General features: G+C 36.4%; 1 protein-coding gene across 1 annotated transcript in view; it reads right to left on the minus strand.

Annotated features, from left to right (window-relative positions):
* Positions 1 to 26,808, minus strand: part of LOC150083552 (stress-activated protein kinase JNK-like) — a 440,237-nt gene that overhangs the window by 212,713 nt on the left and 200,716 nt on the right. The window contains 1 exon segment of the mRNA XM_090378067.1: positions 21,454 to 21,583. Within this exon segment, the coding sequence (XP_090234193.1) occupies positions 21,454 to 21,583 (130 nt within the window).

Genomic DNA, 26,808 nt, shown 5'->3' on the forward strand with positions numbered 1-26,808 from the left:
TGTGGAGTTACTTTCACTGGAATACCAGCGAAAGTTGTCTTTTTTAGTAATTTCTCAGAGTGCCTGCTATTTAGAGTTTCAATAAGTAAGTCCCCTGATTGCAGTCTCTTAACCGTCTTGGGAGACCCTGCAATACTTTCCAGATGTTTTTGAATTAAAAAGGGGGATAGTTTACTGAGAGGCTGTTCAGATAGTGAGTGCATTATTAAGAATGCAGGTAAGTCTGTCGCCGAGGGATTGGTTTTCAACCTCTTTGCTTGTGACGAATCATGGTCATGGTCATTTTCTGTGTTTGGCCGACAGCTTGACAGCTCTAAAGTTGGAAATACATTTTGTTCCATGTTGGCTCCTCTTAGCCCCTGGCAGATGGACTTTTCTGCCAAGGTTACCGGCCCCGCCACGGGGAGGCAGGAGCAGTGCCTGGTGTGACCAAGTAAAAAGTAGTAAGTGGTTAGTGGTAAACTAGAAGAAATAAAGAAAGGTGCCTTTCCTTTCTTGCTCTGTACAAGTGTTTTTGTTACAAGAGCTGTTTTTAAATGAATAAATTTATTAACGTCAAGAATGTAAAATAACTGTAGATCACTTTTGGGAAATCGCAGAAATAGCACAGAGAAATCACTCAGTCACATTCGCTTGGCACCCAGGGCCAGGATCACAGGAATGAAAATTGTTGTGATTACAGGAATTTTCATTCCTGTGGTCACGACATACAGTCGAAAAGCGTCGTCAGCTTCAGGAAGTAAAATCGTTTTGCAATTTTTGTTAAATTAATTATTATTTGTGTTAAACTGATTTTTAATTGTTTTTTCGATTTCGATTGATTTTTAATTATTTCTTACTGTAATGTAAGATTTTCGATTTTTGAATAACACTACTAATGAAGTTTACCTCATATTGAGGTTAAACTTCTCTTATTCTTTTACAAACAGAGAAAATATGAATACTTCTGAGTTTAAGGCTTCAGTTCCAATATGAATAATATTTTAAAAAGTGAAAAATTGATGTAATACTTCTCCTTTTAATACCTGATTATAAAGAAAAGACAAGTTTTGAATCTACAATTTTTGATGTATTGGACAACTAATGAGAACAGACTTTAAGCAAGATGGAGTACACTACTGAGCAGCATGTTTTTTGTGTGAACAGGTTTCATCAAAAACTGGCAATTCTGTTATGGAAAGGTGGGAGTGAATACAGGAGAAATATTTGTGTAATACAATGGGGCAAGATAACACATGGCAAATGCTTTTGTTGTTTAAAAGCTATTGGTGCAAAAGCAGCTTAGGCTATAATGTGCCTGTCCTAGGTGGGATAGTTTTGCAATCAGCATTTTTCCACTTTGCTTTATTCTAAACCACAATAAGAAAAGATTTTGCTTTATATTCAGGTAGCTTCTCTATAAATGGTATACTATTAATTTTATATGTTTCGGAAGAATCCAGTTAACTTAAGGAAGAAGAAAACATTTGTAATATTTGGCCAATCATCTAAAATTGTTTTAAGCATTAAGTTGTTTTGTGCATTCATTACTGTTTGAAAGGCTCTTAGACTTTCTCTATGAAATTTTTGACAGTTCACCATGAAGTGATGTAAAGTTAGTGGAACTTGACAGTTTTGACAATGGGGGGGGTCTTCACCTCTGAGTAGGTAAGAGTGAGTGATATGTGTATGCCTGATTCGCAATCAGGTGAGGTTCACTTCTTCCTATCTATTCGATTGGAACTAGTAGGCCATGGTCAAAGTGTTTCTTTAATTAGACGAAGTTTGTTGTTAGTCTGATCTAGCCAGTGTTGTTGCCATTGTTTTGTACTGCTTTGGTGGATTAAGGACTTGTAATCTGTGTATGGTATTGTGTGAAAGGCATAATCAGAGGGTGGAAGCTTTCTTTGCTGCTTTGTCAGCTCTTTCATTTCCAGTTATTCCCGTGTGGCCTGGGATTCAGCAGAATCTGATATCGCGATTTATTTGTAATAGCTTTGATACCGAATATTGAACACATTGTAGGATTGGGCGTCTTGTGGTATTTGCATTCTGTAAAGCAATAACAGAGTTAAGCGAGTGTATGAAAATTATGCTGTTTGCTATCTGTTTATGTTTGATTGGATTTACGGCCATCAAAATGGCTTGTAATTTGGCAGTAAACATACTGCATTCTTTTGGGAGTTGTTGGATGAGGGTGCTATTCTCAAAAGGAATTGCAGCTCCTACACAAGTTTGTTTTAGACCCATTTGTATATATGAAAGTGTGATGTGGATATTGTTCTTTGTATGCTGCATGTAACTGCTGGTAGTTTATTCTTGACAGAGTAGTTTTCCCCCAGGTTTTAAAATACCTGGGGGGAAACTACTCATATATGGGTTGAACTATACGCCATGATGGAATGGTCTGTGCAATCATAGTAGCTACATTGTCATAATTAAGCTCTCGGTTTAGTAATTTCAGACAGATGTTGGCAAGTCGATTCATTTGTGGATGGGCTTAGTATATGTTTTCCCAGTTATATGAAAACAGAAAGTCTCTATTTGCATGACCACTGATCGATTTTATCTTGATGGCATAGTGTAATAGCAAGTTCTGGCTTCTAAGCTGTAGTGAAGGTTCACGAGCTTCTCCATAAAGGCTTTGCATAGGTGAAGGTCAGAAAGCTCCAAGTGCTATACAGAGTGCACTGTGGTGTATGGGGTCTAACCAACCATCTCAGTGCACTTGGTTTTGTCGAGTCATAAACAGCTGCTCCATAATCTAGTTTGGAACAAATTATTGCTCGATAAAGTTTGAGAAGTGTATATTGATCTGCTCCCCACATGTTGCAGAAAGAACTGAGTATGTTTAATTTCTTGAGGCACAAAAGTCTAAGTTGTTTAATATATTCAAGGAACGTTAGTTTCTTATCCAGGAGAAGTCCTAAGAATCTTATACTTGGTACTACTGGGATCATATGTCCATCAAGTTTCAGTTCAGGATGTACATTTTGTTTTCTACAAAAGTGTATATATGGAGTTTGTGGAAAATTGGAAATCCAGAAGCCATTTGTTTGAGCCCATTTGCTTATTATGTTTAGTGTCCCTTGTAGCTGCCATTCTATACTTCGCATATTCTGAGAGTGGTATGAAATACTGAAATCATCAACCTATAAAGCTGAATCAACGGTTCTTGGAATATGCCCCGTTATGGTATTTATTTTAATAGTGAAAAGGGTAGTGCTAAGCACAGACCCTTGAGGCATGCCTTCTTCTTGAGTGAAAAACCTTTGAAAGGGTAGTCTGCAGTCTAACTTGAAATGTCCTGTGTTGTAAGAAACTTGGGGTGTATTTAGGAAAATGCCCACATAATCCAAGGAGGTATAGGTTTTGAAGGATTCCATAATGCCATGACATGTCGTCAGCTTTTTTCTATATCAAAGCAGATCATGATGTGATGTTCCTTTTGGATGAAGGCATTCCATACACTGTTTTCTAATTTTATAAGTAGGTTTAGTGTTGAGCGATTTTTCCTGAAACCATGCTGTGCTGGGTCGAGAAGATTATTACTTTTCAAATACCATGTTAAATGAGTGGTGATGATTTTTTCCATAACTTTGCCTAGGCAACTTGTTAAAGCAATTGGATGGTAGTTGCGTGGGTTAGAGAGATCCTTTCCTGGTTTTGGAAAGGCTAGAATTATTGCATATGCCAACTATCTGGAAACTGGTTTTCTAGGAAGAGTTTGTTATATAAATCAAGTAATGCCATTTGGGATTGATCATCAAGTTCCTTTAACATCATGTAGTGAATTTAGTCTGGTCCTACAGCACTTTGCTTTGTCTGGGATAGAGCACTTTTCAATTCATGGAAAGATAATGGAAGGTTGTACTGTTCATCATTTCTTGTGAAAACAATTCAGTTTGTGTCTTTATATTCTTGCTTTGTATGTTTGAAAACTGGGAGTATATGAGGCTGTTGCCGATGTTTTGGAAAAGGTTTCGCCCAGTGCAGTGACTATTTCTGAAGGCTGTGTGGTGACTTGTCCATTCCAATTTAGGATTGGAGGTGGATTAATTTGGTATCTGCCATTCCTTTTTCTGATTTTATTTTGCACAATTTGAGATGTGGATGCAAATTTTATCCAGGATGCTTTCCTATTGGCCCTTCTAACATGTCTGGCTCTTGTTTTTCGAATGATATGAGGTTCTTTGCAGTGGGACATCTCCGAAAATTATTCCAGGTTTTATTTCTCTCTCTTTTAGCATGTAAACATTCTTCATTCCACCATGATTTTGGATGTGTTAGGAGGTGTGATAATGTTTTTGGAATACTTTGTTCAGCAGCTTTGATTAGTTTATTTGTTACATATTGTGCTGTTGACTCTAATGGATTTTGCTTGATAATATTTGCATCTAGTTTTGCAACAGATTTATACATTTTCCAATTCACTTCATTCATTTTCCATCTGGGATTTCTACGTGATTGACATGTGGTTCCTGATAACATGGTAATGATTATCGGATAGTGATCACTGCTGAGAGGATCTCTGTATACTGACCATATCAAGTATTGGAAATAATGTCGGGGAGCATATACATAGATCAATAGTTGTGCTGTTTCCTTATGGCAGATGCATATATATACGTGTTCCATTGTTCAACATGGTAAAGTCATTCTGTTCTATCCATTTTTCAATTTGTCTTCCTCTCTGGTATATGGTCGTGTTACCCCAAAAAGGGCTGTGTTCATTTAGGTCTCTCAATATAAAAAATGGGGGAGATAACTGAGATACTATATCTTCTAAATCTTTATGTAGTAATTCTTGGTTTGGGGGAACATAAATTGTTATAATGGTTATGAGAGTTTTAGTGGCTATGCGTACTGAAACTGCTTTGAGGGTTGTGTTTAGTGGAAGAGTCTGGCAAGGAATATGAGAATTTACCAGAATTGCCACGCCACCTGTTAATCTGTCCTTATGGTATGTGATATAGTTCTTTACTGTGGTAGGGTCTTGAGGTCTTAGATATGTTTCTTGTAGGCAAAGACACAGTGAGGCATGCTATTCAATCAGATCGTATATATCATGTATATTAGTATGAAATCCTCTGCAGTTCCATTGGATTATAGTTCTCATTATTTGGTTTTGGAGGCGGGCTGTTTCCTAGATGGTGCTTTAAACTTAGGTTTATCCTTTGGAAAACATGGTTTACCAGTATCCATATCTTCCGCAAAAATCTCTAGTACTGATTCATCTGCTTGATTGGTCGCTTCTGTCTCCATTTGTTCACAGTTGACCTTTGGCTTATGACCTTATGGTTTTCTTGAGGAGTTTGGTTCTGAATGTTATGGCAAATGCAAGCGTCCATTTTCCTGAAGGAATATTTTAATGTTAAGGCCATTTCTAATTGATATCCTGGATGATATGGAATTGGATGGTCTTGGCCATCATACCATCTGAATCGTTATGGTTATTTCCAGTGGGATTCCCGAAGGACACTGTCCTTAGGAATAATCCACATTCTGTTAATGAACTGAAAGCTGAAATCACAGCTGCTGTGGAGAACATCCCTGAAGAAACAGTGGCTGCAGTATAATCAACATCTGTGAATGGTCACAGGGATCCGATCAACATTCTGAACATATTTTTTTTTAAATAATAAACTCCCAAAACTCCATGCCTTGCAAGTTTAATAACATCAAATCACAAATTCAAGCACAATACATAAAAAATTATAGGTATTCAAATTTGTTGCATTGTTCATTGATGTAACTGCATTGCAGAGCACCCTCTTTTTCAATATTTAGCAAGCAATCAATTAAAACTAAAAAAAGTTCTAATGTGAAGCAATTTGAGAAAAGAAACTAACACTGGGTTATTTATTTATTATTTTTTGTGACTGTCTGCGGATGCTATTGTCACTCCAGTGACAGAGCTTGGGCTTTTTACAAAATGAATATGTTTATCCACAAATCAACCTAAAGTAACTAACGTAGTTCAAATAACATACCCAACAGATGAATCTGTTGTTTGTTGAGAACTCAAAAACATCATTGTGACTGAGTTTTTAAATCAATGAGAGTTTCAGCTACTCAGTGATTTTGTTTGATTAAAAATTACATTAGTTCCTTTAGGTTGACTAAGGATAAACATAGTTGTTTCTGAAGGGCCAAGTTGTGTTACTGGAAAGACAAGTGTCCCTAGACATCACATCACAATAACATCAAACAGTGTGATGTAGTGTTTTTAAATACTACCCATTTCTTTACCTAACTGCAAAAAAATTTCTAATACTACACTAATATATTTATTTTAATACAGTGATCATGCATGTAACTTCATTATAGACAGAGTCCTTTTTCAATGTTTAATATACAATCAATTAAAACATTTTTTTTAAAATTTCATTAATGTATTCTCACCATATAAAACAAACCAGAATTCATTTATTAAAAGTTTTTTTAAAGGGGACTTATCTTAAATGCCATATTTAAGCTATAGCATCTCAGACCTGTCAAATAGCCTTATGTTTATCAATATTTGATAATCTTTGGTCTGTCACTTTAGGTATTATACATGTTCTCCTATATTTCTAGATATCTACCAATGAAACAAATATTAACAGTGACAGTAAAACTGATGCAAATATTGTCTTAAGTAATTAATGCAATCTTGAATGCACATCATGTAATTCACTCCGAAATCAAATATTCCACTGCTAATGTGCAAATCAGAATAACAAAAGGGTCCCTTTATACACAGCAAACACAACAGAAGAAAAAAAAATTCTTTTGTTAATATTATTTGAAGTCGTTGTCTGGGTTTTGATAGTGGACTACATGTGATGCTTGTTCAAGAAAATTTAAAATGCAGTTTATATGAATAGACTCCCAGTAACAGTGTAGTCTTCATTTATTGTACCAAAATTTAAGAGAATGGGAAGTGTCCTAACACAAAGGAAGGGGTCTGATCAAGCCATCAAAAAAAAAAAAAAAAAAAAAAAAACACTGCGATGAACAATGATGCAGTATGTGTTTTGCAACAGGAAACCTCACTCACCAACACATAGTTAATGAAGGAGCTTTCTCATACCTATTGTAGGTAGGACACTCATGTAATACGGAGGGATGTTGCTTTATTGTGCATGGTGCTTGCTACATATATAATGTGGATCAATTTCATGGAAAGGTTTGGTTCTCTGATGAGTCCCATATTAATTTTTCTAGTGCATCAGCAGCCAGAACAACATACTTCTTGGATTCAAATGACCACCACAACTTCATTTCACTGAGACCATTACAATCTGATGTGTATGGCAAAAGTGGACTTTATTTTAGCATAGAAAAAAATTACAATATCCTTTCTGTTAATTAGGAGTGTGCATTATCAACTGTGGATTCTTATTACATTTTTCAACAACCTGGGGCCCTGCTGGATTCAAGCTTTTTCAAAGTACATATCTTTTGAGATTATGATAGACATCTGCTGCCTGCAACGCTTTCCACGTTATCAGAATATATGATGGTTGTGTGTCCATATGACTCACTGCCCATTCCCACAGGTTTTCAACTGGATTGAGGTTGGGCAAATTTTGAGGCCAATCAAGATGGGTGATATCTTCACTGTGTTCCTCAAACCAATCGTGCACAGAGCAGGCCCAATGACATGGTACATTATCTTGGAAGATCCTGTTTCTGTCTGGGAAAAAATGCAACATGGCAGGGTGCACATGGTACCCTAAGAGCTGACAGTAGACTTCACCAGTGTAATGTTGGTCCATATGCACTAGGGGTCTAGTTCTTGTTAGCAAAATATGCCCCATATTAAGCAACCACCATCATCTGCCCAAATAGTGGGCACCATGCGCTATGGGTCCATGGACTTGTGTTGCTTGCCCCACACATGAAGGCATCCATCAGCATGTTGCACCAGGTATTTGGACTCATCCGACCAGCACACTCATTTCACTCCTCCAGTGTCTGACCAGCATGTCATTGACATCACTTTATTTGCTGGTGATAATAATCAGTGGTGAGGAGAGGGTGTCTCCTGAGTTGTCTGCTGTGGAATGCCATATGTTCGTGTGTGTGTGTGGCACATCGTCATTTGGGATATCGTTCTTGCATTCACTCATATTGTAGTGAGATGTCAACTGTCACATAGCGACCAGCCGTTGAGTCCATACAGCGTGCTGCACCCTTTACTCATCACGAACATCCACCTTGTGTAATCCCTTATAATTCTGTTGGCGGGAGGTGGTTTGACCTGTTCAACACCATTCTTTGTACACCTTAACCACAGTAGGCTCTGATTCAAGAAGTTTAATGAGCAACCGACAAGAGACAGCAGCAAAAGACATGCCATTTCTGATATGGAAGAACCTGATGCACAGGCTCCCACAATCATGCCCTTTGAAACTCTGTGATATCCTTACTATGTTCCATAACTGCTATTTTATCACGTTGACTTGCATGAGCATATGCAAATTACCACCACTCTAGTGTACAAAGCCATTTGATTTTTTTATACTGTGAGCTACATGGCATAATCCATTACAAATGTGATGATCAAAATTCAGTGATCCCTACCCCATCCATATGCATGCACGCACGTGTGTGTGTGTGTGTGTATATATATAGAGTAGATGTAAAGTATATTACTGCATTGCATTTTAAAAACAAAAAGTAAAACAACAAACTTATTTATTTTCTCATAGTATTTTCAGAATTTTTTGCACTTTTTTTTTTTAAATTCTGATTTGATTTTTGATAATAATTTCACTGTAACACTAGACAGTCGAGTGAAAACAAAAATGTATTAATACTGTATTCAAAAAGTTATGTAAATGGTGCTTATGTTTACAAAACTTCTAAATTCTACAAAAAAATTCATTCCACAGAGCCCACTGCTATACAAACTCTCTACCTACAGTCCACATGCATTTGGAAAACTTACCACCACAGGCCCACATACATTCCAGGAATCACTCACGAAAGCATCAAATTAAAGGAATTACTGTAATAGAACATTTTATGTTTTAATGTTGACCTCTCACACTTGAGCAAAGCAATCCAAATAGTGTTTCTAACAAATTCAAACGCCATCAACCAGCACTGACTATTATGATAAGGCAGATTACAAGAAATCTTGGCAAAGAAGAGTAAAAAGGATTTCTTTATATTAAAAACAAAAGAAAGGGATGAACTAGAATGGTCCACTGAATATGAATGGTGCAACTAATTATGATCCTGCAAAGGTTGCTGACAAACAATAAATATTTTGCAACTATTCACATGCGAAAAAGTTTTTAAACATGGAATACCAGAAATGCCTAATTCTAATTAGGAGTTAAATGAGTTAGTATCAGTTATTAACAAATGTCATAAGGAAGAGAGATTGTACATCAGAAAAGAAAAAAAAAAAAAAAAAGAGAGGGGAGAGGAAGAGTCTTTCTACATCCCTTCTAATGCCATAGGTCCAATTCTTCCTTGAATTTATTCAAACTACCTACCTCTATAACACCAGAAGGGATTTTTCCAATGTTCAACTACCCTCTGGCTGAAAGCAAATTTCAGCACATCTATCCTGCAACCATCATTCCACAATTTAAATTTATTTCTCCTTATGTGCATTGTGAGTAAGAATAAGGATGCCATTAACATTTAGCTTACTTGATCCAGTCAAAGCCTTAACATATTTCCTGCTTCTTGAACCATTCTACTATTAGAACTTTTTCTTCCAATTTTACAGATGAAGAATTTGATAATATCATCAAGGAACCCTTACTGGGAGCTGATTAATTAAGTCATAGCGAGAAGAAAGCACAAAAATGTTTCTGCCCTTTCCAATCCAGATTGACTCAATACCGGGTTGAAACAGTTGTCGGAAAAGCCAGCAATGAAAGAGTCAAACATCTCCTTGCAGGTATCTATTTCCAGACACTGCAATTTGCAGAACTGAAGTCTTCTTGATAAGAATACCCCTTTTAGAAATACTGACTTCTCAGTCAATATTTCTAATTTTCTAGGCCTTCTTGCAGCAGCACATCATTGTAATTAACCACCCTGCCAACCTTGGTATCACTGCAAAACCTAGACATTAAGCCTGACATGCCTTCATCAATATTAATAAGTATTAAAAATAACAATGGGCCAGGCCTGAACCTGATGGACTCCGCTAATAACAGTCCAAGGCTTCTCTTCTTGGAAGGTTTTAAGACTTTGCTGGCCTCCACTGCATTTATCTGTATAGCTGTTCAGTACACTCGCGTCCCAAAAGAAGCAGTGCAAGCATCACTTTTGCTTCTAATTCCTGTTAATCTATTAGTCTATGTATCTCTCTCCAAGCTAGTAATTTTCCAACCCAAATAACACTACCTCAACGGCATATAACATGCCTTATAAATATACTCTTACTCTCATTTTTGTTTTCCCAGTGATTATGTCACACAAAATTGCTTCAACACTGCACCGGCCAGCCGCATTGACTGGGTGCACTGTTTTAGATTGTATGAGGGATGGGTTCAAAAAAGATATTCATCCAGAAGTAGCTGCGATTGAAAAATTAATTATTTTTTTGTCTGATGCCTTGAAATCACTATAGCAACCACACAACTTTTGGTTTTGATGATTATTTATTTTTTTTCTTTGCAGAGCTAAATGAAGTGAAGTGTCCAATGGATAAAGTGGAATACAGATCAGTGATTTGGTTCCTCTTTCTTCGAGGGAAACACCCAAAACAATCCACAAAGAAATGGTCACTATTTACAGAGAAGACCGCCCAGGTTACAGTGCTGCTGCACATTGGTATAAACAATTCAAATGTGGAAGAACCTCAGTGCATGATTAAGAAATACCAGGATGCCTAGCAATTGCAGTAACAGAAGAGTGTTACAAAAATTGAGGCATTAATCCTGGAATACTGGCATATTAGTGTCAAAGAACTAGCTGAAGAGCTCCAAATTAGTATAGGTCTGTGGAGAACGTCATCCATCAACAGTTGCATATAAGTAAAGTCGCTGCTAGATGGATCCCCAGACTTCTGCCCCTCACCAGAAGAAGTAAAGGGCACAATGTGTACGTGAATGTTGTTGGAAAAGCAGGAGGAGGTTTTTTTCAAGGCTAGTCGCCATGGATGACAACTGGATTGATCACTATGATCCTGAAACTAAACAAATGTCAAAAGAATGGAAACATGTAGAATAACCACCCCCACAAAAAGGCAAAGATGTAACCAAGTGCTGGCAAGATGATGCTATCAGTTTTTTTGAGATCAGTATGCTGTAATACTAATATTACCTTCAAAAGGGATGTACTGTGATGGAGAGGTATTATTCTAACCTCCTCAAAGTATGTGCTGTTATAAAAGAAAAAAGATGGAGAAAGCTGTCAAAAAGTGTGGACCTGCTCCAGGATAATGTCCCTGCACATAAACAATTCATAGCAAACCTCACTGCAAGCTGCAGTGAGGTTTGCTATGAATGTAGGTTTGAAATATTGCCACATCCTGCTTATTCCCTTGCCCCTTGGATTTCTTCCTCTTTCCTGTCCTGAAATCCTTTCTTTGTGGAAAACATTTTGCTACTGATGAAGTGATTTCTGCTGCCAAATCATGGTTTGAAGGATAGTCAGAAGAGTTCTACAAAACTGGTCAGCACACGTGCATCGAGAGGTGGCAAAAATGTGTCATTTTGTCTGTTGACTATGTTAAAAATGAGTAATACACAGTGTTAGTTTCAACCTTCTATCACAACTACTGGGTGAATACAAATCATTTTTGAACCCCCACCCTTGTACACTTCTTAACCAAGGACACAACTCCTTCTCCCCCTTCCTACCCTGTTGCACACAGTGTATTCACCAAATTCAAATTCTCCATTCCTCGTGTGAGTGGCACTACATCTCTGATATACCTACAATGCCTGCATTTTATGATTTAAATTCATCAAATTTGTTAACTATGCTCCCAGTACACATTCCCTTTTTGCTCTCAGTAACTGCAACACAGCCCATGTATGGTATTTATTTGCCCATGAGGACATCCCGCCCCCCTGCAAGCCTTGTAAACCCAGACACCATACTTTTTGGGCTGCTGCATGTTAATAGTTTCCAACCTACCTAATGCTCCAGTTAATGGTATTGGCATATTCTTCCACCCCATCTATTTAAGTGTATCCCAATAATGTAAAAACAGCCTTTCCTGTTAAAAAAGCACAGACAGCACTGAGAAAAATTCCATCCCATGAGTCTTGCACAGTCTCCAGGGCTGAATGATTGACAAGGCTCTCGTCACAAACTTCTCCTTTTGTGTCTGGACAGAAGAAGTGCAGACACACTTCCAAATTTAATCCTAGCTTGCAAACATTACCCTGTATTTGTTAAGTAAATCCCCAAATCTCTTACTCATATCATTATTATCAATGTATACAACTATATCAACTTTTGCCGTTGGCAGACATACCTTGGTCTTATTCCACCCATTCTTTTTTAAAAGATATTTTCTCCATTTTGTTTGGAATTGAGTTGTCAACAACTGCTACTTCCTATGGGACCAGTACTTTCTACTATGGAGGATTTTGTTGTATTTTGTAATGCATGAGTGTAGTCTCCAGCATTGTGCTGAGTGGCTAAGCCCTTGATGGGTCCTACCTTTTAATTTTCTTTGAGGGCATTAATCCTATTCCTCAAGCCCTAAATAAGCTCATCAGAATGCTGAATTTGCACTTAATTATTCTCTTCTCTCTCTGCAATGAAGCATGCAACAAAGCCTTTTACAATAAATGAAACAAAGCTGACAGAAATTTCTGAAGCTAAAGGTAAATAATGAATTATTTCAAGGAGAAGGTCTTCTCTGACCAATCCAATTAGCTGCTATAGGGAAGTCAGGAAGGCAGAAGATGCAAAATATTTTGACATGGTATATCTAAATTTCAGTAGAGCTTCTGATACTGTCCCATATGAATGACTGCTGCACAAAGGATCCCTCAGGGTTTGACATTGGGCTCCTTATTGTTTTTAATATTTATTAATGATGTTGATGTAGGCATATCAAGTTTAATGTTTAAATTGATCATGATACAAAGGTTCACTCGGTGGTTAATGAGAGTAATCAGTGTATGCTACACCAAGATGACCTAGATAAATGAGGCTGAAAATTGGCAATTCAGTTTCAACATTGACAAATACAAAAGCAGATACTTCATTTGGGTTACAATAATACTAGAACAACTTAGTGTTGTGGGGGGGGAGGATATCAACCTCTTTAAGCAGCTGAGAATGAAAAAGACTTTGGGGTAATCATGCATTATGATATGAAGTTCTCTGAGCATTGCAGAGAGTTCATGGAGTTCTGTTTTGCCAGCACGGACAATGAGGTGATTAGCCCATTGCAATAAAGCAATCATTAAACTGCATTTTAGGAAGGATGTAGATGTGTTGGAACAGGTGCAGAGAAGACCAACAAGATTTTTTAGGGTACAAACGTCTTCCCCTTAGAAGGGGGGGGGGAGACAACAACAACAACAATGCTGACGATAATGGCATTAACTTAACCTAAATTACTAAAATGGAGAGCAGCCCAGCCCAGGTGGCAACTGCCACTGGGCTGATGGCAAATTTGGGTCATCAACTAATAGTTGTGATATTAGTGGTTCATATGGGGCCAAAACCTGCCAGTCCAGCTCTGCTTAAATGGTATTACTTTGTATCTGAAAACTATGTAATAAACTTTCTAATAACAGTTATGTAGCAGTGATTTCTCACTTTCTGTGGAATAACCTGATAACCCCAAACATGTCATTAAATAACTTACCTGAAAGGTATTCTTGCAAAGAAAGGCTGAGTTCTGTAAATTGCAGTGCCTAGAAACTAAGCATTTGTGAGGAGACCTGACTAAAATGTTTAAGGCTTTGAATGGGTTGAGTAAACTAAATACTGATGGCATCTTCACTCTTTCTTGGTTGGCATACATGCAAGGGTATGCTAAATTTAAACTGGAGAAGGCAAGTTGCAGATTAGATGTGTGGAAATTTGCTTTTAGCCAGAGAATAACTGACTGCTGCAATAAACTTCTGCCTGGTGTTGTAGAAGTGAGTGGTAGTCTGAATAAATTTCAAGATGGATTAGACAAGGGCAAATGAATTTTTTTTTTTTTCCCCCTGATACCGCTTCCTTGCATCATTTAGCCATTACTAATACTAAACAGTCAGGTCAGAACAATTGCGAATATATAAATAACTGAAGGATATTAATATAAATCATAATTTTTAAATGAGCTTATATATTTTCAACACAAAGCATTCTCAACCACAATGCATACTGTGATTAGAGAAACTGTCACTTTCACTAGCAATAAATAATCCATTACATCCTTTTAGGTTTTTCAGATATTGGTCAGACAAATTTTTCTCAATTATACATGTATCACTTTCCTTCATCCTGTCTACTAAAGCATTGTAAAACATGATTCCCATACAATGGTTTTACATGTCTAAACACAGTAGTCAGAACCAGCAGCAGTCAGAACCATGGTAAGGCTGGTAAACTGGGCATAGAGGCACCAATGTCTGGGGAAAGGGTGCAGAAATTCGAAATTTTTATTATAATAATATTTAATAAAAGTATCTCAAGGGCACCAAATATAGTTCTGCCTATGGGTGCAAAAATCCTAGGGCTGTGCCTGACTGTAGTAGTCAACTTGCTAACCTCCCATAAGTTTCAGCTTTGTTATGCATACTCTGCATATATATGGATTGTTATTACTAGACATCAGATTACATGCATTTGTAAATACATATTGTGGCTGTTTTTATCATTAGTGCATATAACACAGATATTACTAACAATGGCGCATATTTCATTAAAATTCAATTCAATCAGTTTTTCACATATTCAACTAGGAAAAGTGATGATTTCAGTCATCAAAAGACTGAAAATATTAGAATAAAGTTAATGAGAAAACATTTCAATGGCGTTTTGCTATAATTCTCATGCCATCATTGATGATGGACAAAAGTACATTCTTTGTATTTACAACATAACAGTTCAGTTTTTCTTTCATGAAAAAGATCTCACTATATAAGGCAATGGTCAATCCACATCTTAAGTACATATTCAATTGGTGAATTGTTGGAACAAATTAAAATCTGATGTTGGTAGATGTGGGCAGTTTGAATAAATTCAAGGAAGAACTAGATAAACTGTTAGAAGAGATGGACAGGTGATATGGGAAGTATTGGGGTTTTTTTTTTTTTTTTGGCTGATGCTACATAAGCTTGCTTTCTTCTTAGCTCCATCACTATTAATACTAACAACTTTCCATGCAGTAAAAACAATTCCACGGCAATTAACATGCATAAAAATTGAATTGCACCAAAAAATAAAATAAAACATTAGTCACTTTTAATAAATCACTTACCCCAAAAGAAGGTAAAAGTGACTTTTCAAAGGATCTATATTTTGTTTACCTTGCTAAGCAGCAATATCCCTTTAAACAAGTTAAGCAATTCAATTTTCATATGATTTTTAAAAAAATCAAAATGTATAAATCTAAACATTTCAGATAAATCTAACATTGAGGAAGAATTATCATATTGCTATTTATTGTGTCACTATTCATGAAAACTTTCAAGATACTAAAGAAGAGTGAATCTGGATATGGCAGATGCTTGCAGATGTTATACTATCTTTTTGGTATGAAAGAAATTAGAATTAGACCTTCTTGTCTCATTCACTTGCTTGTAAAGTTCTTGGGAATGTAAATCACTCCACAACTGCCAGATTTGTGACTGATTCTTGGCAGTTATTATGGCTATACCAAGAAATGACCCATAGCAAAAAATTTTGCATTTTTTTTGGTGACACTGCTGAATATATGGATAAAAGCAGCTAATGCATTACAGATTTTCTAGTCAAACCCGATCAACATCACTTGCTTGGCTCATGGCTTACGTAAGTTTGCAGAAGCAATAAAAGGAGAATTTAGTATTAGCAATGGCCACATGGTGCAAGGAAGCCTATGGCTTATGCTGCACCAGCCAAAAAAAAAAAATAAATAAATAAATAATAATAATTAAAAAAATTAATTAAATAAAAAAATAAAATAATAATAAAAATAAAATAATATCAATAAGAAGAAAATTTTTAAAAAAATCAATAATTAATAAGAGAAAAGGAAATATACAACCTATGAGTTTCCCTCCTTCCTGTAATTATCCAGCTGACCTTTGAATTTCCCCAAACTGTCAGCCTCTACCACCCATGTAGGTAACTTATAACTCGCTGGCTAAAATAAAACTTCCTGCAATCCAGTCTAAACTTTTCCCCCGTAACTTGAAATTATGGCTCCTAGTTCTAGAATCATTTATAACCGTAAAAATTTCGTCCTCATTCATTTTACTTATACCTCTCAGAGCCTTAAACACCTCAATCAAGTCTCCTTTAAGGTGCTTAGTTTCCAAGCTCTGCAACCCACATATTCGAAGTCTTTCCTCATACACACAATTTTGCTGATCTCACCAGGTAGGTTACCGGTCTTTGGACCTTTTCAAGAAGCAATGTCTTTCTTTAGGTTCAATTGGTCTAACAATAATTAGGTCTAACAATAGCCTTATATAATGGGATTATGACATCCTTATCTCTACTAGCAATTGTTCATAAATCATCGACAGGATACCATGGGCCTTCCTTGCAACCTGTCTGCAATGTTCGGAGGACTTAATGTCTGTCCATATCGTAACACCCAAGTCCCTTTCCTCCACTACTGGCTTTAGTTCAACTCCACCAAGTGTATAAGTTATTTTGGGGTTACTGTTTCGCCAGGTGTAATACCTTACACTTTGCAGAATTAAAGCATAGCTGCCGTTTTTCTGACCATCACTGAAGTCGATACAGGTCACTCTGAAGAAGATCTGCGTGGCTGTGATCATTAACTACTCTACAAATCTTTATGTGGTCTGCAAATTTAGACATCATGCCCTCTATCCCTTCATCGATGTCATTTATGAAAATCAAAAACAAAGTGGTGCTAATATTGATCCTTGGGGAACCCCACTTCTTATATCAATCTGAGGAATAACCATTTATCACAATCCTCTGCCTTCAGCCCTGAAGCCATCCAGCTATCCATCTAAGGAGCTTCCCTGCGATTCCAACCTGTTCCACCTTATAAAGCTCATGTCGAACTGAGTCAAATGCTTCTCTGAAATCCAAATAAGCAATGTCAAAATTATTCCCCAAATCCAGCTCATGAGTGACCTCGTCAAAATAGCTAAACAGATTAGTTAAACATGATTATCCCTTTACAAAACCATGCTGAATATCCTTCAGAATTCCATTTCTATCTAAATGATCCTGAATTCCACCCTTGATTATTGCTTCCAAGATTTTCCATTCTACTGAAGTTAGACTGACTGGCAGGTAATTTCCCACTTCACTCTTAGAACTGTCTTTATGTATTGAAGATACATTGGCAATTTTCCAATCCAATGGAATCACTCCTGAGTCCAGTGATGCTCTCATAATTAGCCTCAGTGGTTCAATGCACTCACTTGCTACCTCCCTTAAGATAGGGTATATGCCATCAACCCCAGGAGCCTGCCTTACTGGCCTGTAGGCTCGAATGTTTATTCATTAAATAAACATGTGAAATTTCAACATCATTAATTACATTTTTTTCAACTTCACTCCCATAATTTCTCAATGACATAAAGGGTTGTTCTGTAATTATTGAAATTTCAGCAACCCACAATCAGATCTGGCCCTTATGTAATGTCCTATATCCATTACATAAGGGCCAGATCTGATTTGTCCTTCTCTCTTTGCATTTATATATGTGAAGAATTCCTTATCCTCACTTTGTTCTCTTTGCCAGCGATTTCTCATAATCTGCCTTTGCTAGCCTAACCTTTTATCACTTTGTAGCTGTTATGGGCTCCAGTCCTTTTTACTGCTCTGTAACTTTTCCATGCCATCTTTTTCTGCTAAAGTAATCTGGCAACTTCCTTATTCATCCAACTTGGAATATTCCTCATGGAGTATTTTTTTAATGGTATAAAAGCATTCAAGACTTCTGTTATTAATGTTTTAAAGGTATACCATAATTCAATTGTATTCACTCTCTGTGAGATATCTACCCAGTTAATAGAGGCCATATAGCATCATAAGCTGTCGTAATTTCCTTTCCTGAAATTATAACCCATTCCTTTGCCTTTAACTACTACTACCTCTCTCTTCATCATCCACTAGAACTCTGTGATCACTTCCTGCTACTGGTTCCTGTACTGTCAGCCTTATTATGTTATTTATGGAGATATATTTACTGAGATAAATAACATTACCTTCCTCTTTCACCAAAACTTGTTTTGACAAAAAGGAGACTAGGATTAAGCATAGCATTGTTTTATGAAAAATTTTTGAAAAAAAATGTTGCTGATGATCTGAATACTAAAGCTATTGTCATTGCCAAGAGAATTTTTTCTATTTCTTTAATTAGAAAACCATTTTATATTTTTTGAGACTAATTATACTTGATTAGTCTAAAAGAATAGCAAATGTTTTCTAATATTCAAATAATTTTTAAAAAACATTAAAGTAAATTTGAGAATGTTTTAAAAAAGGACCAGGTTTCATATTTCAGGGGAAACAAATAAATTTGTTATGGAAATGAATTGGAACTTCCATTTTAAGCAGAGGCTTTGAAAGCTCACATTTTTAAATTAAGCTGTCATCGTCTGTCAATGTGGAAAGATTTTTCTCTGCCTTTAATATTATTCTTATTCTAAAACTTTTCATTAACAGTTTTGGTATTTATTTTAAATACTGGATACAGGGAAATTGTAATCTAATAAATTGCACTAAAAGATATATAAATGTAACAAGTTAGTTACTGCAAGTGCATTACATTTCAGGTGTGTTAGCAAATAGTAATAATTCATGATGTATATTTAAAAAACAAAAAAAAAAAAAAAAAAAGCAGCAACGACTTTTATGCATGAATTGAGAACTTTTCATTTCTGAACATCTACCTACTGCCCATTCACATTCCTCTAATTAGTGCATGGCAACAAATGTAATATCTAGTGCTAAAATATACAATATATGATGTGATAAGTATAAAAAAAAGAAATAATAATTACCCCAATTTTAATGAAATTTGGGAAAGCTTGATAAATCTTTCTAAAATAGCAAAAAATATAAAATTTCATGTAAATTCATCCACTGGGCATAAGTTATTACATGAAAATGGATGGTTAAAGAAATAATAATTCACAGATTTCTATTGATCTGATTTTAAAAAAAAATTTGGGAAGGCTTAACAAATCTTTTTTAAAGAGTCAAATATAAAATTTATAAAATCCATCAACCCGGAGTTGAGTTATCACGTGCAGACAGACAGAAAGATGGACATGATAAAGACCACAGGCACTTTATGCTTATATGCTAACATGTACTTATTACAGTGGTATTCTCTAAGAATATAGTCAATATCTTTCTTTCCTTCTTTGCACATTTTTTTTTTTTTTTTTTTCCGTTTTTTTTTTTTTTGTGAAATTTATTAAGTACACACATGTTTTTCCAACTGCCAGTGTCAGCAACACAAAACCAAATGTATAAGTATCCTTGAATAACTTCAAAAATTCTATTAGAATAAAAGTTCTGGAAACTAAGTACTACCCTCAGCAGCAACATACTTATGACATCACTTGCAGAGCTCTTGAAAACATGTTTTAAATGCATTTGAGCTGACTACCACCAATTCCATTGTCCCATTTCTTTTAATGTCCTCTATATCTATAACATCACCATCCTTTTAGCATGTATTTCATTGTTGGGAACAAGAAATATTCAGAGGAATAAGTGGAGGGATTGGATAAATCTCGACCAAAAACTCCCCGATAATCAGTGTAGAATATATATAGCCTAGTATTGACATGCAACAGGAACCAGCTCCCTTTTCTTGAGTCTGAGGCTTTATTTGATTTCTTTTAACCAAAAAGGTCAAAATTTTGGAACAGTACTCTCTTTATGCATTGTTTTACCTGGCATTACAAATTCCTTGCAAATGATTCCACGCTACTAAAAAAAAGTAACCAATCTTACCTCAGTTTTTGACTTTTGAGAACAAAATTTTGTCTCCGAGAGCATGCTGAAAACTTCTCAAAACACCATCACTCATCATCTATTATGATCAAATTGAGCAAGCGGTATCATCAACAACAGCCTGAATAAGCTCTTTTCATTCTTCCAGTCTGACTAGTTTTTGCTCATCAGTTAAACAGGGTTGAACAAACCTAATACAGATCTACTTGCCTAAATTGTTTCTCCATTCTTTTTTCAAAGAATTATTTGTGATGTCAATCAATGTGTGAAGTTTTTTTACCATTTCAGAGACTTGAAGCACAGCCAGATATCTACATCCCAGATCCTCATAACCATCCTGAAACTCTGCAAATCAGAAAGAGAATTACCATATACTTTTCTTCTTTTTTTTTACCAATTCATAGGTTTCAACTTGAAAGAAAATTTTACATTTGCTCTTTGTTCCATTGACTTGTTCCATTTTGACTTGCATGAAACAGACTGTCCTGGAACTTAATTATCAATCCTTGTAAAATTTAATCTCTAGGCAGAAATGTCTATTTTTCAGGGCCTGAGATGGTGGGGGGAAGAAAGAAATCTTTTCTTTTTTTTTTTTTTTTTAGTCATTTTACAATGGTTTTTTTATGAAATATACAAAATAATAAAACAGCAAGGAAACTTTTTTTTATAACAATGAAAATTTTAATAAAACAGTATTCTTTATATGATATTTATGTGTGCATTTAAAAAATAAAAATGCTACTTGAATGTTTTTATGCAGATTTACATTTTTTTTTAATTACAGCATAATACAGAAAAGTCACAGAGACAACTTATATATGAAATTTGTAAGCAACATTACAATATGATAAAGATAAAAATGTTATGAGAATGAGCTTAAAGTGGGGTTTGGCAAAATCAGTGCTTGAATTAGGAAATATTAACAACCAAAAAATTTGTCTGCATATAAGAACTGTGGCAAAAATAAAACAATCCTGATTGAACTCAAAAAAAATATATATATCAAAGACAAGATTGAGTATATATTTTTATTAAAAGTTATTCTTATTCCAACACAATCAAAACATTATACACCAATTTTCATTGGCTTTGCTATTTGGATGTATTTGAACCTTAAAACAGGCAATGACCATTTTAATATTCTTTAAAATGTTTTTTGCAGTTTTAGCAATTTTAACAGTTTCATTTAAAGAAGTTGACTTATCAACCAGTAGTGTTCCAACACATTCCAGCCACTACTTATAACAGAAGAGGGTGTGAGAAAAGAAACCACAAAACAAAGGGACTGACTGTACTTCAAGTACACAGTCATTTTCATAAAACTATGACATTAAATTTTTTTTATTATGCCAAGGTTAAAATATTAAGACCAAAACTACTTACGAAACTACTTACATTTTTATGGTTTACCAGCTTCATCAGCTTAAACTCCCTATAGGCTCGTTTAGCATGAGTTACATTCTGAAAAGGCCTACTAAGCTTTTTTATTGCCACATTTTGTCGTGTAACGGTATCATAAGCAGCACTAAAAGAGAAATGTTTTTAATGAAAGTTACAATAATAAGTAAATAATAATATTAATTGTTTCAGGACTATAAAGTGTAAATGTTTACAAGGATCATAATTCAAACAATTACCGTAATGCCATTTGCAAGATAACAGTCACTGCCACACCATAACAAGGTACTTTTCAGCTATTTTTTATAGTTATAAGATACTTGTGCTAGCGTAAGATTTAATGGAAAACTAGATAGCAAGTATAGTAGTATCAATTAATCAGTAAAATTTATTAATCTTATTAAATTTCATTGTCAATTGAATTGTACTTTTTTAACTAAATAAATATAGCGACCTAGTTATTACAAACGTAGCATCATAAATTAATACATATAAGTTTACAGGGGATAAGAAAATCATATAACGTAAATCAGAGATAATATTAGATACCAAATACATATATATAGTGTTATAACTGCATTGTGATATAGATTTAGGGTTATATTTTGTATTGGAATTTTATTGAATTTGAATAGAAATCATGATTCAGACCAGGGCAGCAAAGAAAAAGGCTCAAACTAGTGGAAGTGCTGTGGCTCAGAGGAGAACTGGGGGGGGGGGGGGGGGGGGGCAGTTGTCCTCTGAATCACAGTCTATTGAAATGCACTGCTTGTTTGATGTTTGTGGAGAAATCAGAAATGGGACATGATATTGCCAGGGGAATGTGTCTTTGTGTGTGCGCGATGTAAGGAGTGCAAGGAAATCAGACGCGAACTCGGCATTTTTATGGGCTTATATGAGAGCTTGAAGGACAGGGTGGATGCCCTCGAAGGATTTAAATTGAGGGGCCCCATCAAGCTCTTGGCTGCCCAAATCAATGCCAGAGCTTGCACTTGAGCTTCATGCAACACAGCAACCCCCAAGGCAGAATGCGCTGGTCCCAAAGGAACTAGTTGTTGTAGGTGACTATTGTCAGGGAAACGGGGAACATACTGTGCAAAAAGGATAGATGGAAGAGGACCAGGGTATGTCTGCCAGGGGCAAAGGTTGATAACTTTGTAGGGCAGATATCACCCTTTAAGGGCAAAGGGTGATACTGTTGTACACGATGGTACTAACGATATTAAGAGTAGGAGACTGGCAGAATTACTTAACAAGTACAAGACAATGCTGAAAAAAAAAGCCATGAGTTAGGGTGGAATTTGAAAGTGTCTGCAATTCTGCCCAGACACAATAGGAGGGAGTATATGATGAGAGCCTTGTCGATCAATTTGGCCCTGGAGAGATTGTGCAAGGCTCAATGGGTAGAATTTTTCTCAGCTTGGTCTGTGCTTGTTCACAAGAGAGATTGCTTCTACAGGGATGGGATACACTTAAATAGAAAGGGTGCAAGAATATTTGCTGATGCTATCGAGGCAGAGTTAGGTGGGTCAGAAAACTGCTAGCTTGGGGGGGATACACGGACTAATAGATTAACAGTAGCCACCGGCAGAAGTAAAAGTGATTCTTGCACTACTTCTATTGAAATGCAATTGGGCAGCAGCCTGGAAAGCAAGGCAATGGCAATTTCCAGGACTGCTGGGAGTCATAGTGGAACAAGTATATACATGGGCTGTGTTATGGTAACTAAGAGTAGAAACAGGTGCATGTATACTTGCATGTACACCAATGCTAGGAGTATAGTTAATAAATTCAATGAGCTTGAAGTGCTAGTCAAGACATCAAAGGCAGATATTTTTGGGATATCAGAGACATGGTGTCACACAGACATAAGAAGTGCAGAACTGGAATTTGGAGAGTACAATGTGTACAGAAAAGATAAACAGGACAGCAGGGGAGGAGGGGTTATGCTGTTAGTTAAGAAACACAAAATCTAAGGAGGTGAATCCAATTGATGTTGGTGGACATCTGTATTTATTTCTTTATTTATGAGCAATTGTGCAGAGAAATAGAGTGGGCCAGTAAATTAGAGTGTCTTATAATGGAGGATTTTAATTTCCCGGATATTGACTGGAATTTGTAGGTCACTCACACACTAGCAAGGCTTTTGTGGATATATTAGTTGATTGTTTTCTACAGCAGCATGTTCAGGAGGCAACTAGAGGGAGTAATTCTCTTGATCTGATCATCAGTAGTGATTCTTCATGCATCAAGAATCTGCAGATAAATGAACCAATAGGTAGCAGTGATCACAGTGTGCTGAAGTGGGATTTACTCAAAGAGGTAACTACCATCAAGAGTAAAGGGAAGGGTTTTTGCTTTCGTAAAGGTGACTTCGGTGGTCTGAGATAGTATTTAAATTCTATACGGTGGAACCAACTGATGATGTTACCAACAGAAAATTCAAAATGGAAAGCATTCAAAGAATTAATCTTGGAAGCCACTAACCTTTTCGTACCAACAAATAAATATTGTTCAAGATTTAGGCCTAAATGGATGTCAGATGAACTAATTACACATGTGACAGAGAAGAAAAATGCATGGGATATATATAAATTAACATGTGACATAGTAACCTCCTTTGTAACTTGTCACATGTGACAAGTTACAAAGGAGGTTAGGCAGGTGAAGGCATATTACGAGAAATCTTTGGCAAAGGATTTTTTTTTTTTTTTTGGTAGTTGTTGGCGCATCTGCTGCCGTGGCCATATTGCACCTCCCAAGGTTTTTTGCATTTTCTACTGTGATCCAAGCCCAAGGCAGGATTCGAAGACGCGACCTTTGGGTTGTCAGGCAGGCACTTTACCCACCCGGCTAGCCCGGTCGGCTTGGCAAAGGATGCAAAGGAAAACAGAAAAGAGTTCTTTACTTATGTAAACTCTAGAAGGAAGGTTATGAATCAGATTGGTCCACTTGATATCTATGGTTCAACTGTTGATGATCCTGCTCAGGTAGCTAACAAATTGAATGAATAGTTTGCATCGACATTCACACATGAGGAGTTATTCAGGGAGGGGAATGCCAGAGATGTATTGTTTGTTTGTTATTTGGTTTTTAGGAGCATTAGCAACTAAGGCCATATTGCTCCAGGATATGCAGTGGTCATTCCCTGACCTTTCTGCATTCTCCGTATTTGGTGGTGACGGACTCGAACCCCGGTCTAATCAAGAAGCGTGTGCTACGCACTGCTGCTCCTTCCCAGCTGGCTATGAAGGCACCCAGAGGTGTATTCAACTCTGGCAGTAAGGTAGGTTGGTTGGCTGATTTGGATTTTATTGGCACATTAGCAACTAAGGCTATAATGCGCCAAGACCAGGTATATATAAAAATTAATATATAAATATAAAACCTAATTAATTAGGCCACCATGTCCACATCTAAGGCGGTAAGGTAGATAATCTTGTAATAACTGAGAGTAAAGTGGAGGAGAAATTGTTGAAGATAAACACAAGAAAGGCACCCGGGGCAGGTGGAATCTATCCAGTTATATTAAAGTAGGCGGCAAAGGAAGTAAGCAAACCCATAATTATGAGAGCTTCCCTGGACTCAGGGGAAGTACCCATGGACTGCAAATGTGCAAATGTGACCCCAATCCATAAAGGAGGATTAAAGGGAGACACAGGTAAGTACAGACCTGTTAGTTTAACTTCTGTTCCAGGAAAATTAATGGAGGCACCAGTTAAAGAAGCATTGCAGGATCATCTAACAAGACTTCAGTTATAGCTTGGACAGAGCATGGGTTTGTTAAGGGGAAGTCTTGTCTGACTAATTTGATTGGATACTATGATGTAGTCACAAAGGAACTGGATGCAAAGAATAACTTTGGTATCATATATTTGGATCTTAGAAAAGCCTTTGATACTGTTGCTGCTATGGATAAAGGGATGGTTGAGTGGGAGAAGACAGAGTGGTAATCAATGGACACTGCTCGTTGTGGACTAATGTTATTAGTGGTGCCCCTCAGGGTTCAGTGTTGGGTCCATTGTTGTTTTCTGTATTTATAAATGATATTGATGATGGTATATCAGGCTTAATGTCCTAGTTTGCAGATGATATGAAGGTTGGCAGGGTTGTTAATGACACTAACGACAGTACGCTGCTGCAACAGGACCTAGAAAAGTTGAGCAGATGGGCTGAGAGGTGGCAAATGTAAAGTACTACATATGAGAAGCAGTAATCCCAGAGTAACGTATCAACTCTGTGGTACTACACCGACAGTGGTAGAGAATTAAAAGGAACTGGAGTAATTGTGCAGGCAGATATGAAGGTTTCTGAGCAGCACAGATGGTCTGCAAGAATAGTTCATGGTGTCTTGTCAATGATATACAGGAATTTTTCTAGCAGGGATAAGGAGGTGATTATCCCCTTGTATAAGGCAATGGTCAGGCCACACATTGAGTACTGTATACAGATCTGGAGGCCTCATTTTAAGAAGGATGTAGAGCTGTTGGAACGAATACAGAAAAAGGCAACAAGATTAGTGAATGGAACAAAGGGTTGCTCTTAAAAAGAAAGGCTTAAGTTTTGCAGATTAGTGTCTGGAGACTAGGCACCTGCAAGGTGATCTGACTGAGGTGTATAAAGGCTTGAATGGTTTGAGCATGCTGAATGCTGATGGGATTCTTCCTCTTGCTCAGAATAATCAACTGAGAGGGCATAAATTCAAATTGAGGAAAGATGGTTGTAAGATAGACGTTCGGAAGTTTGCCTTTAGCCAGCGGGTGGTTGATTGCTGGAACAAACTTCCATCTGTCGTAGAATTTGATAGCGTAAATAGATTCAAGGCAGAACTTGACAAACATTTGGAGCGAGTGGATGGGTGAAATAAGGGTGTGTTTTTTTTGGCTGATGCTATATAAGTTTGCTTTCTTGCATCATGTGCCTTTGCTAATGCTAAACAACATTCCCCCTCCTTGGTTTTATATTATATTTTAAACCTTCATCCTGTAACCTTCATTTTTAAGAATTATTTTTCTGTTTCTAGTTCACACAGGTTCACTTCCCCTTAGAGTTAGTATTCATATGCAGGTATTACATACTGTATTCATTCCCAGTTTCCACTCTTTTTATTCTTATGTTACAGCGAGTTCTAGGTTGTTTTATAATATGGGTTCTTTTCTTTCTGTAGTATTCCAGCAGCATAAAAGCTGCTGCGATTCAGTAAACTTTGTTGTCTGGTATGTGAAATGCTGTTTGTCAGTCCTGTTTCTAGTAGCTTTCCAAAGAGTATGATTGATGCTGACATGACTTCTTTTTTCATTTTTATTTTCTTACTTATTACAGATTTCACCATTTAGACCACAGCTTACTCAG

Source organism: Mastigoproctus giganteus, chromosome 7 (genome assembly GCF_048544385.1).
Source record: "Mastigoproctus giganteus isolate SK-2022 chromosome 7, ASM4854438v1, whole genome shotgun sequence".
Lineage (NCBI taxonomy): Eukaryota > Metazoa > Arthropoda > Arachnida > Uropygi > Thelyphonidae > Mastigoproctus > Mastigoproctus giganteus.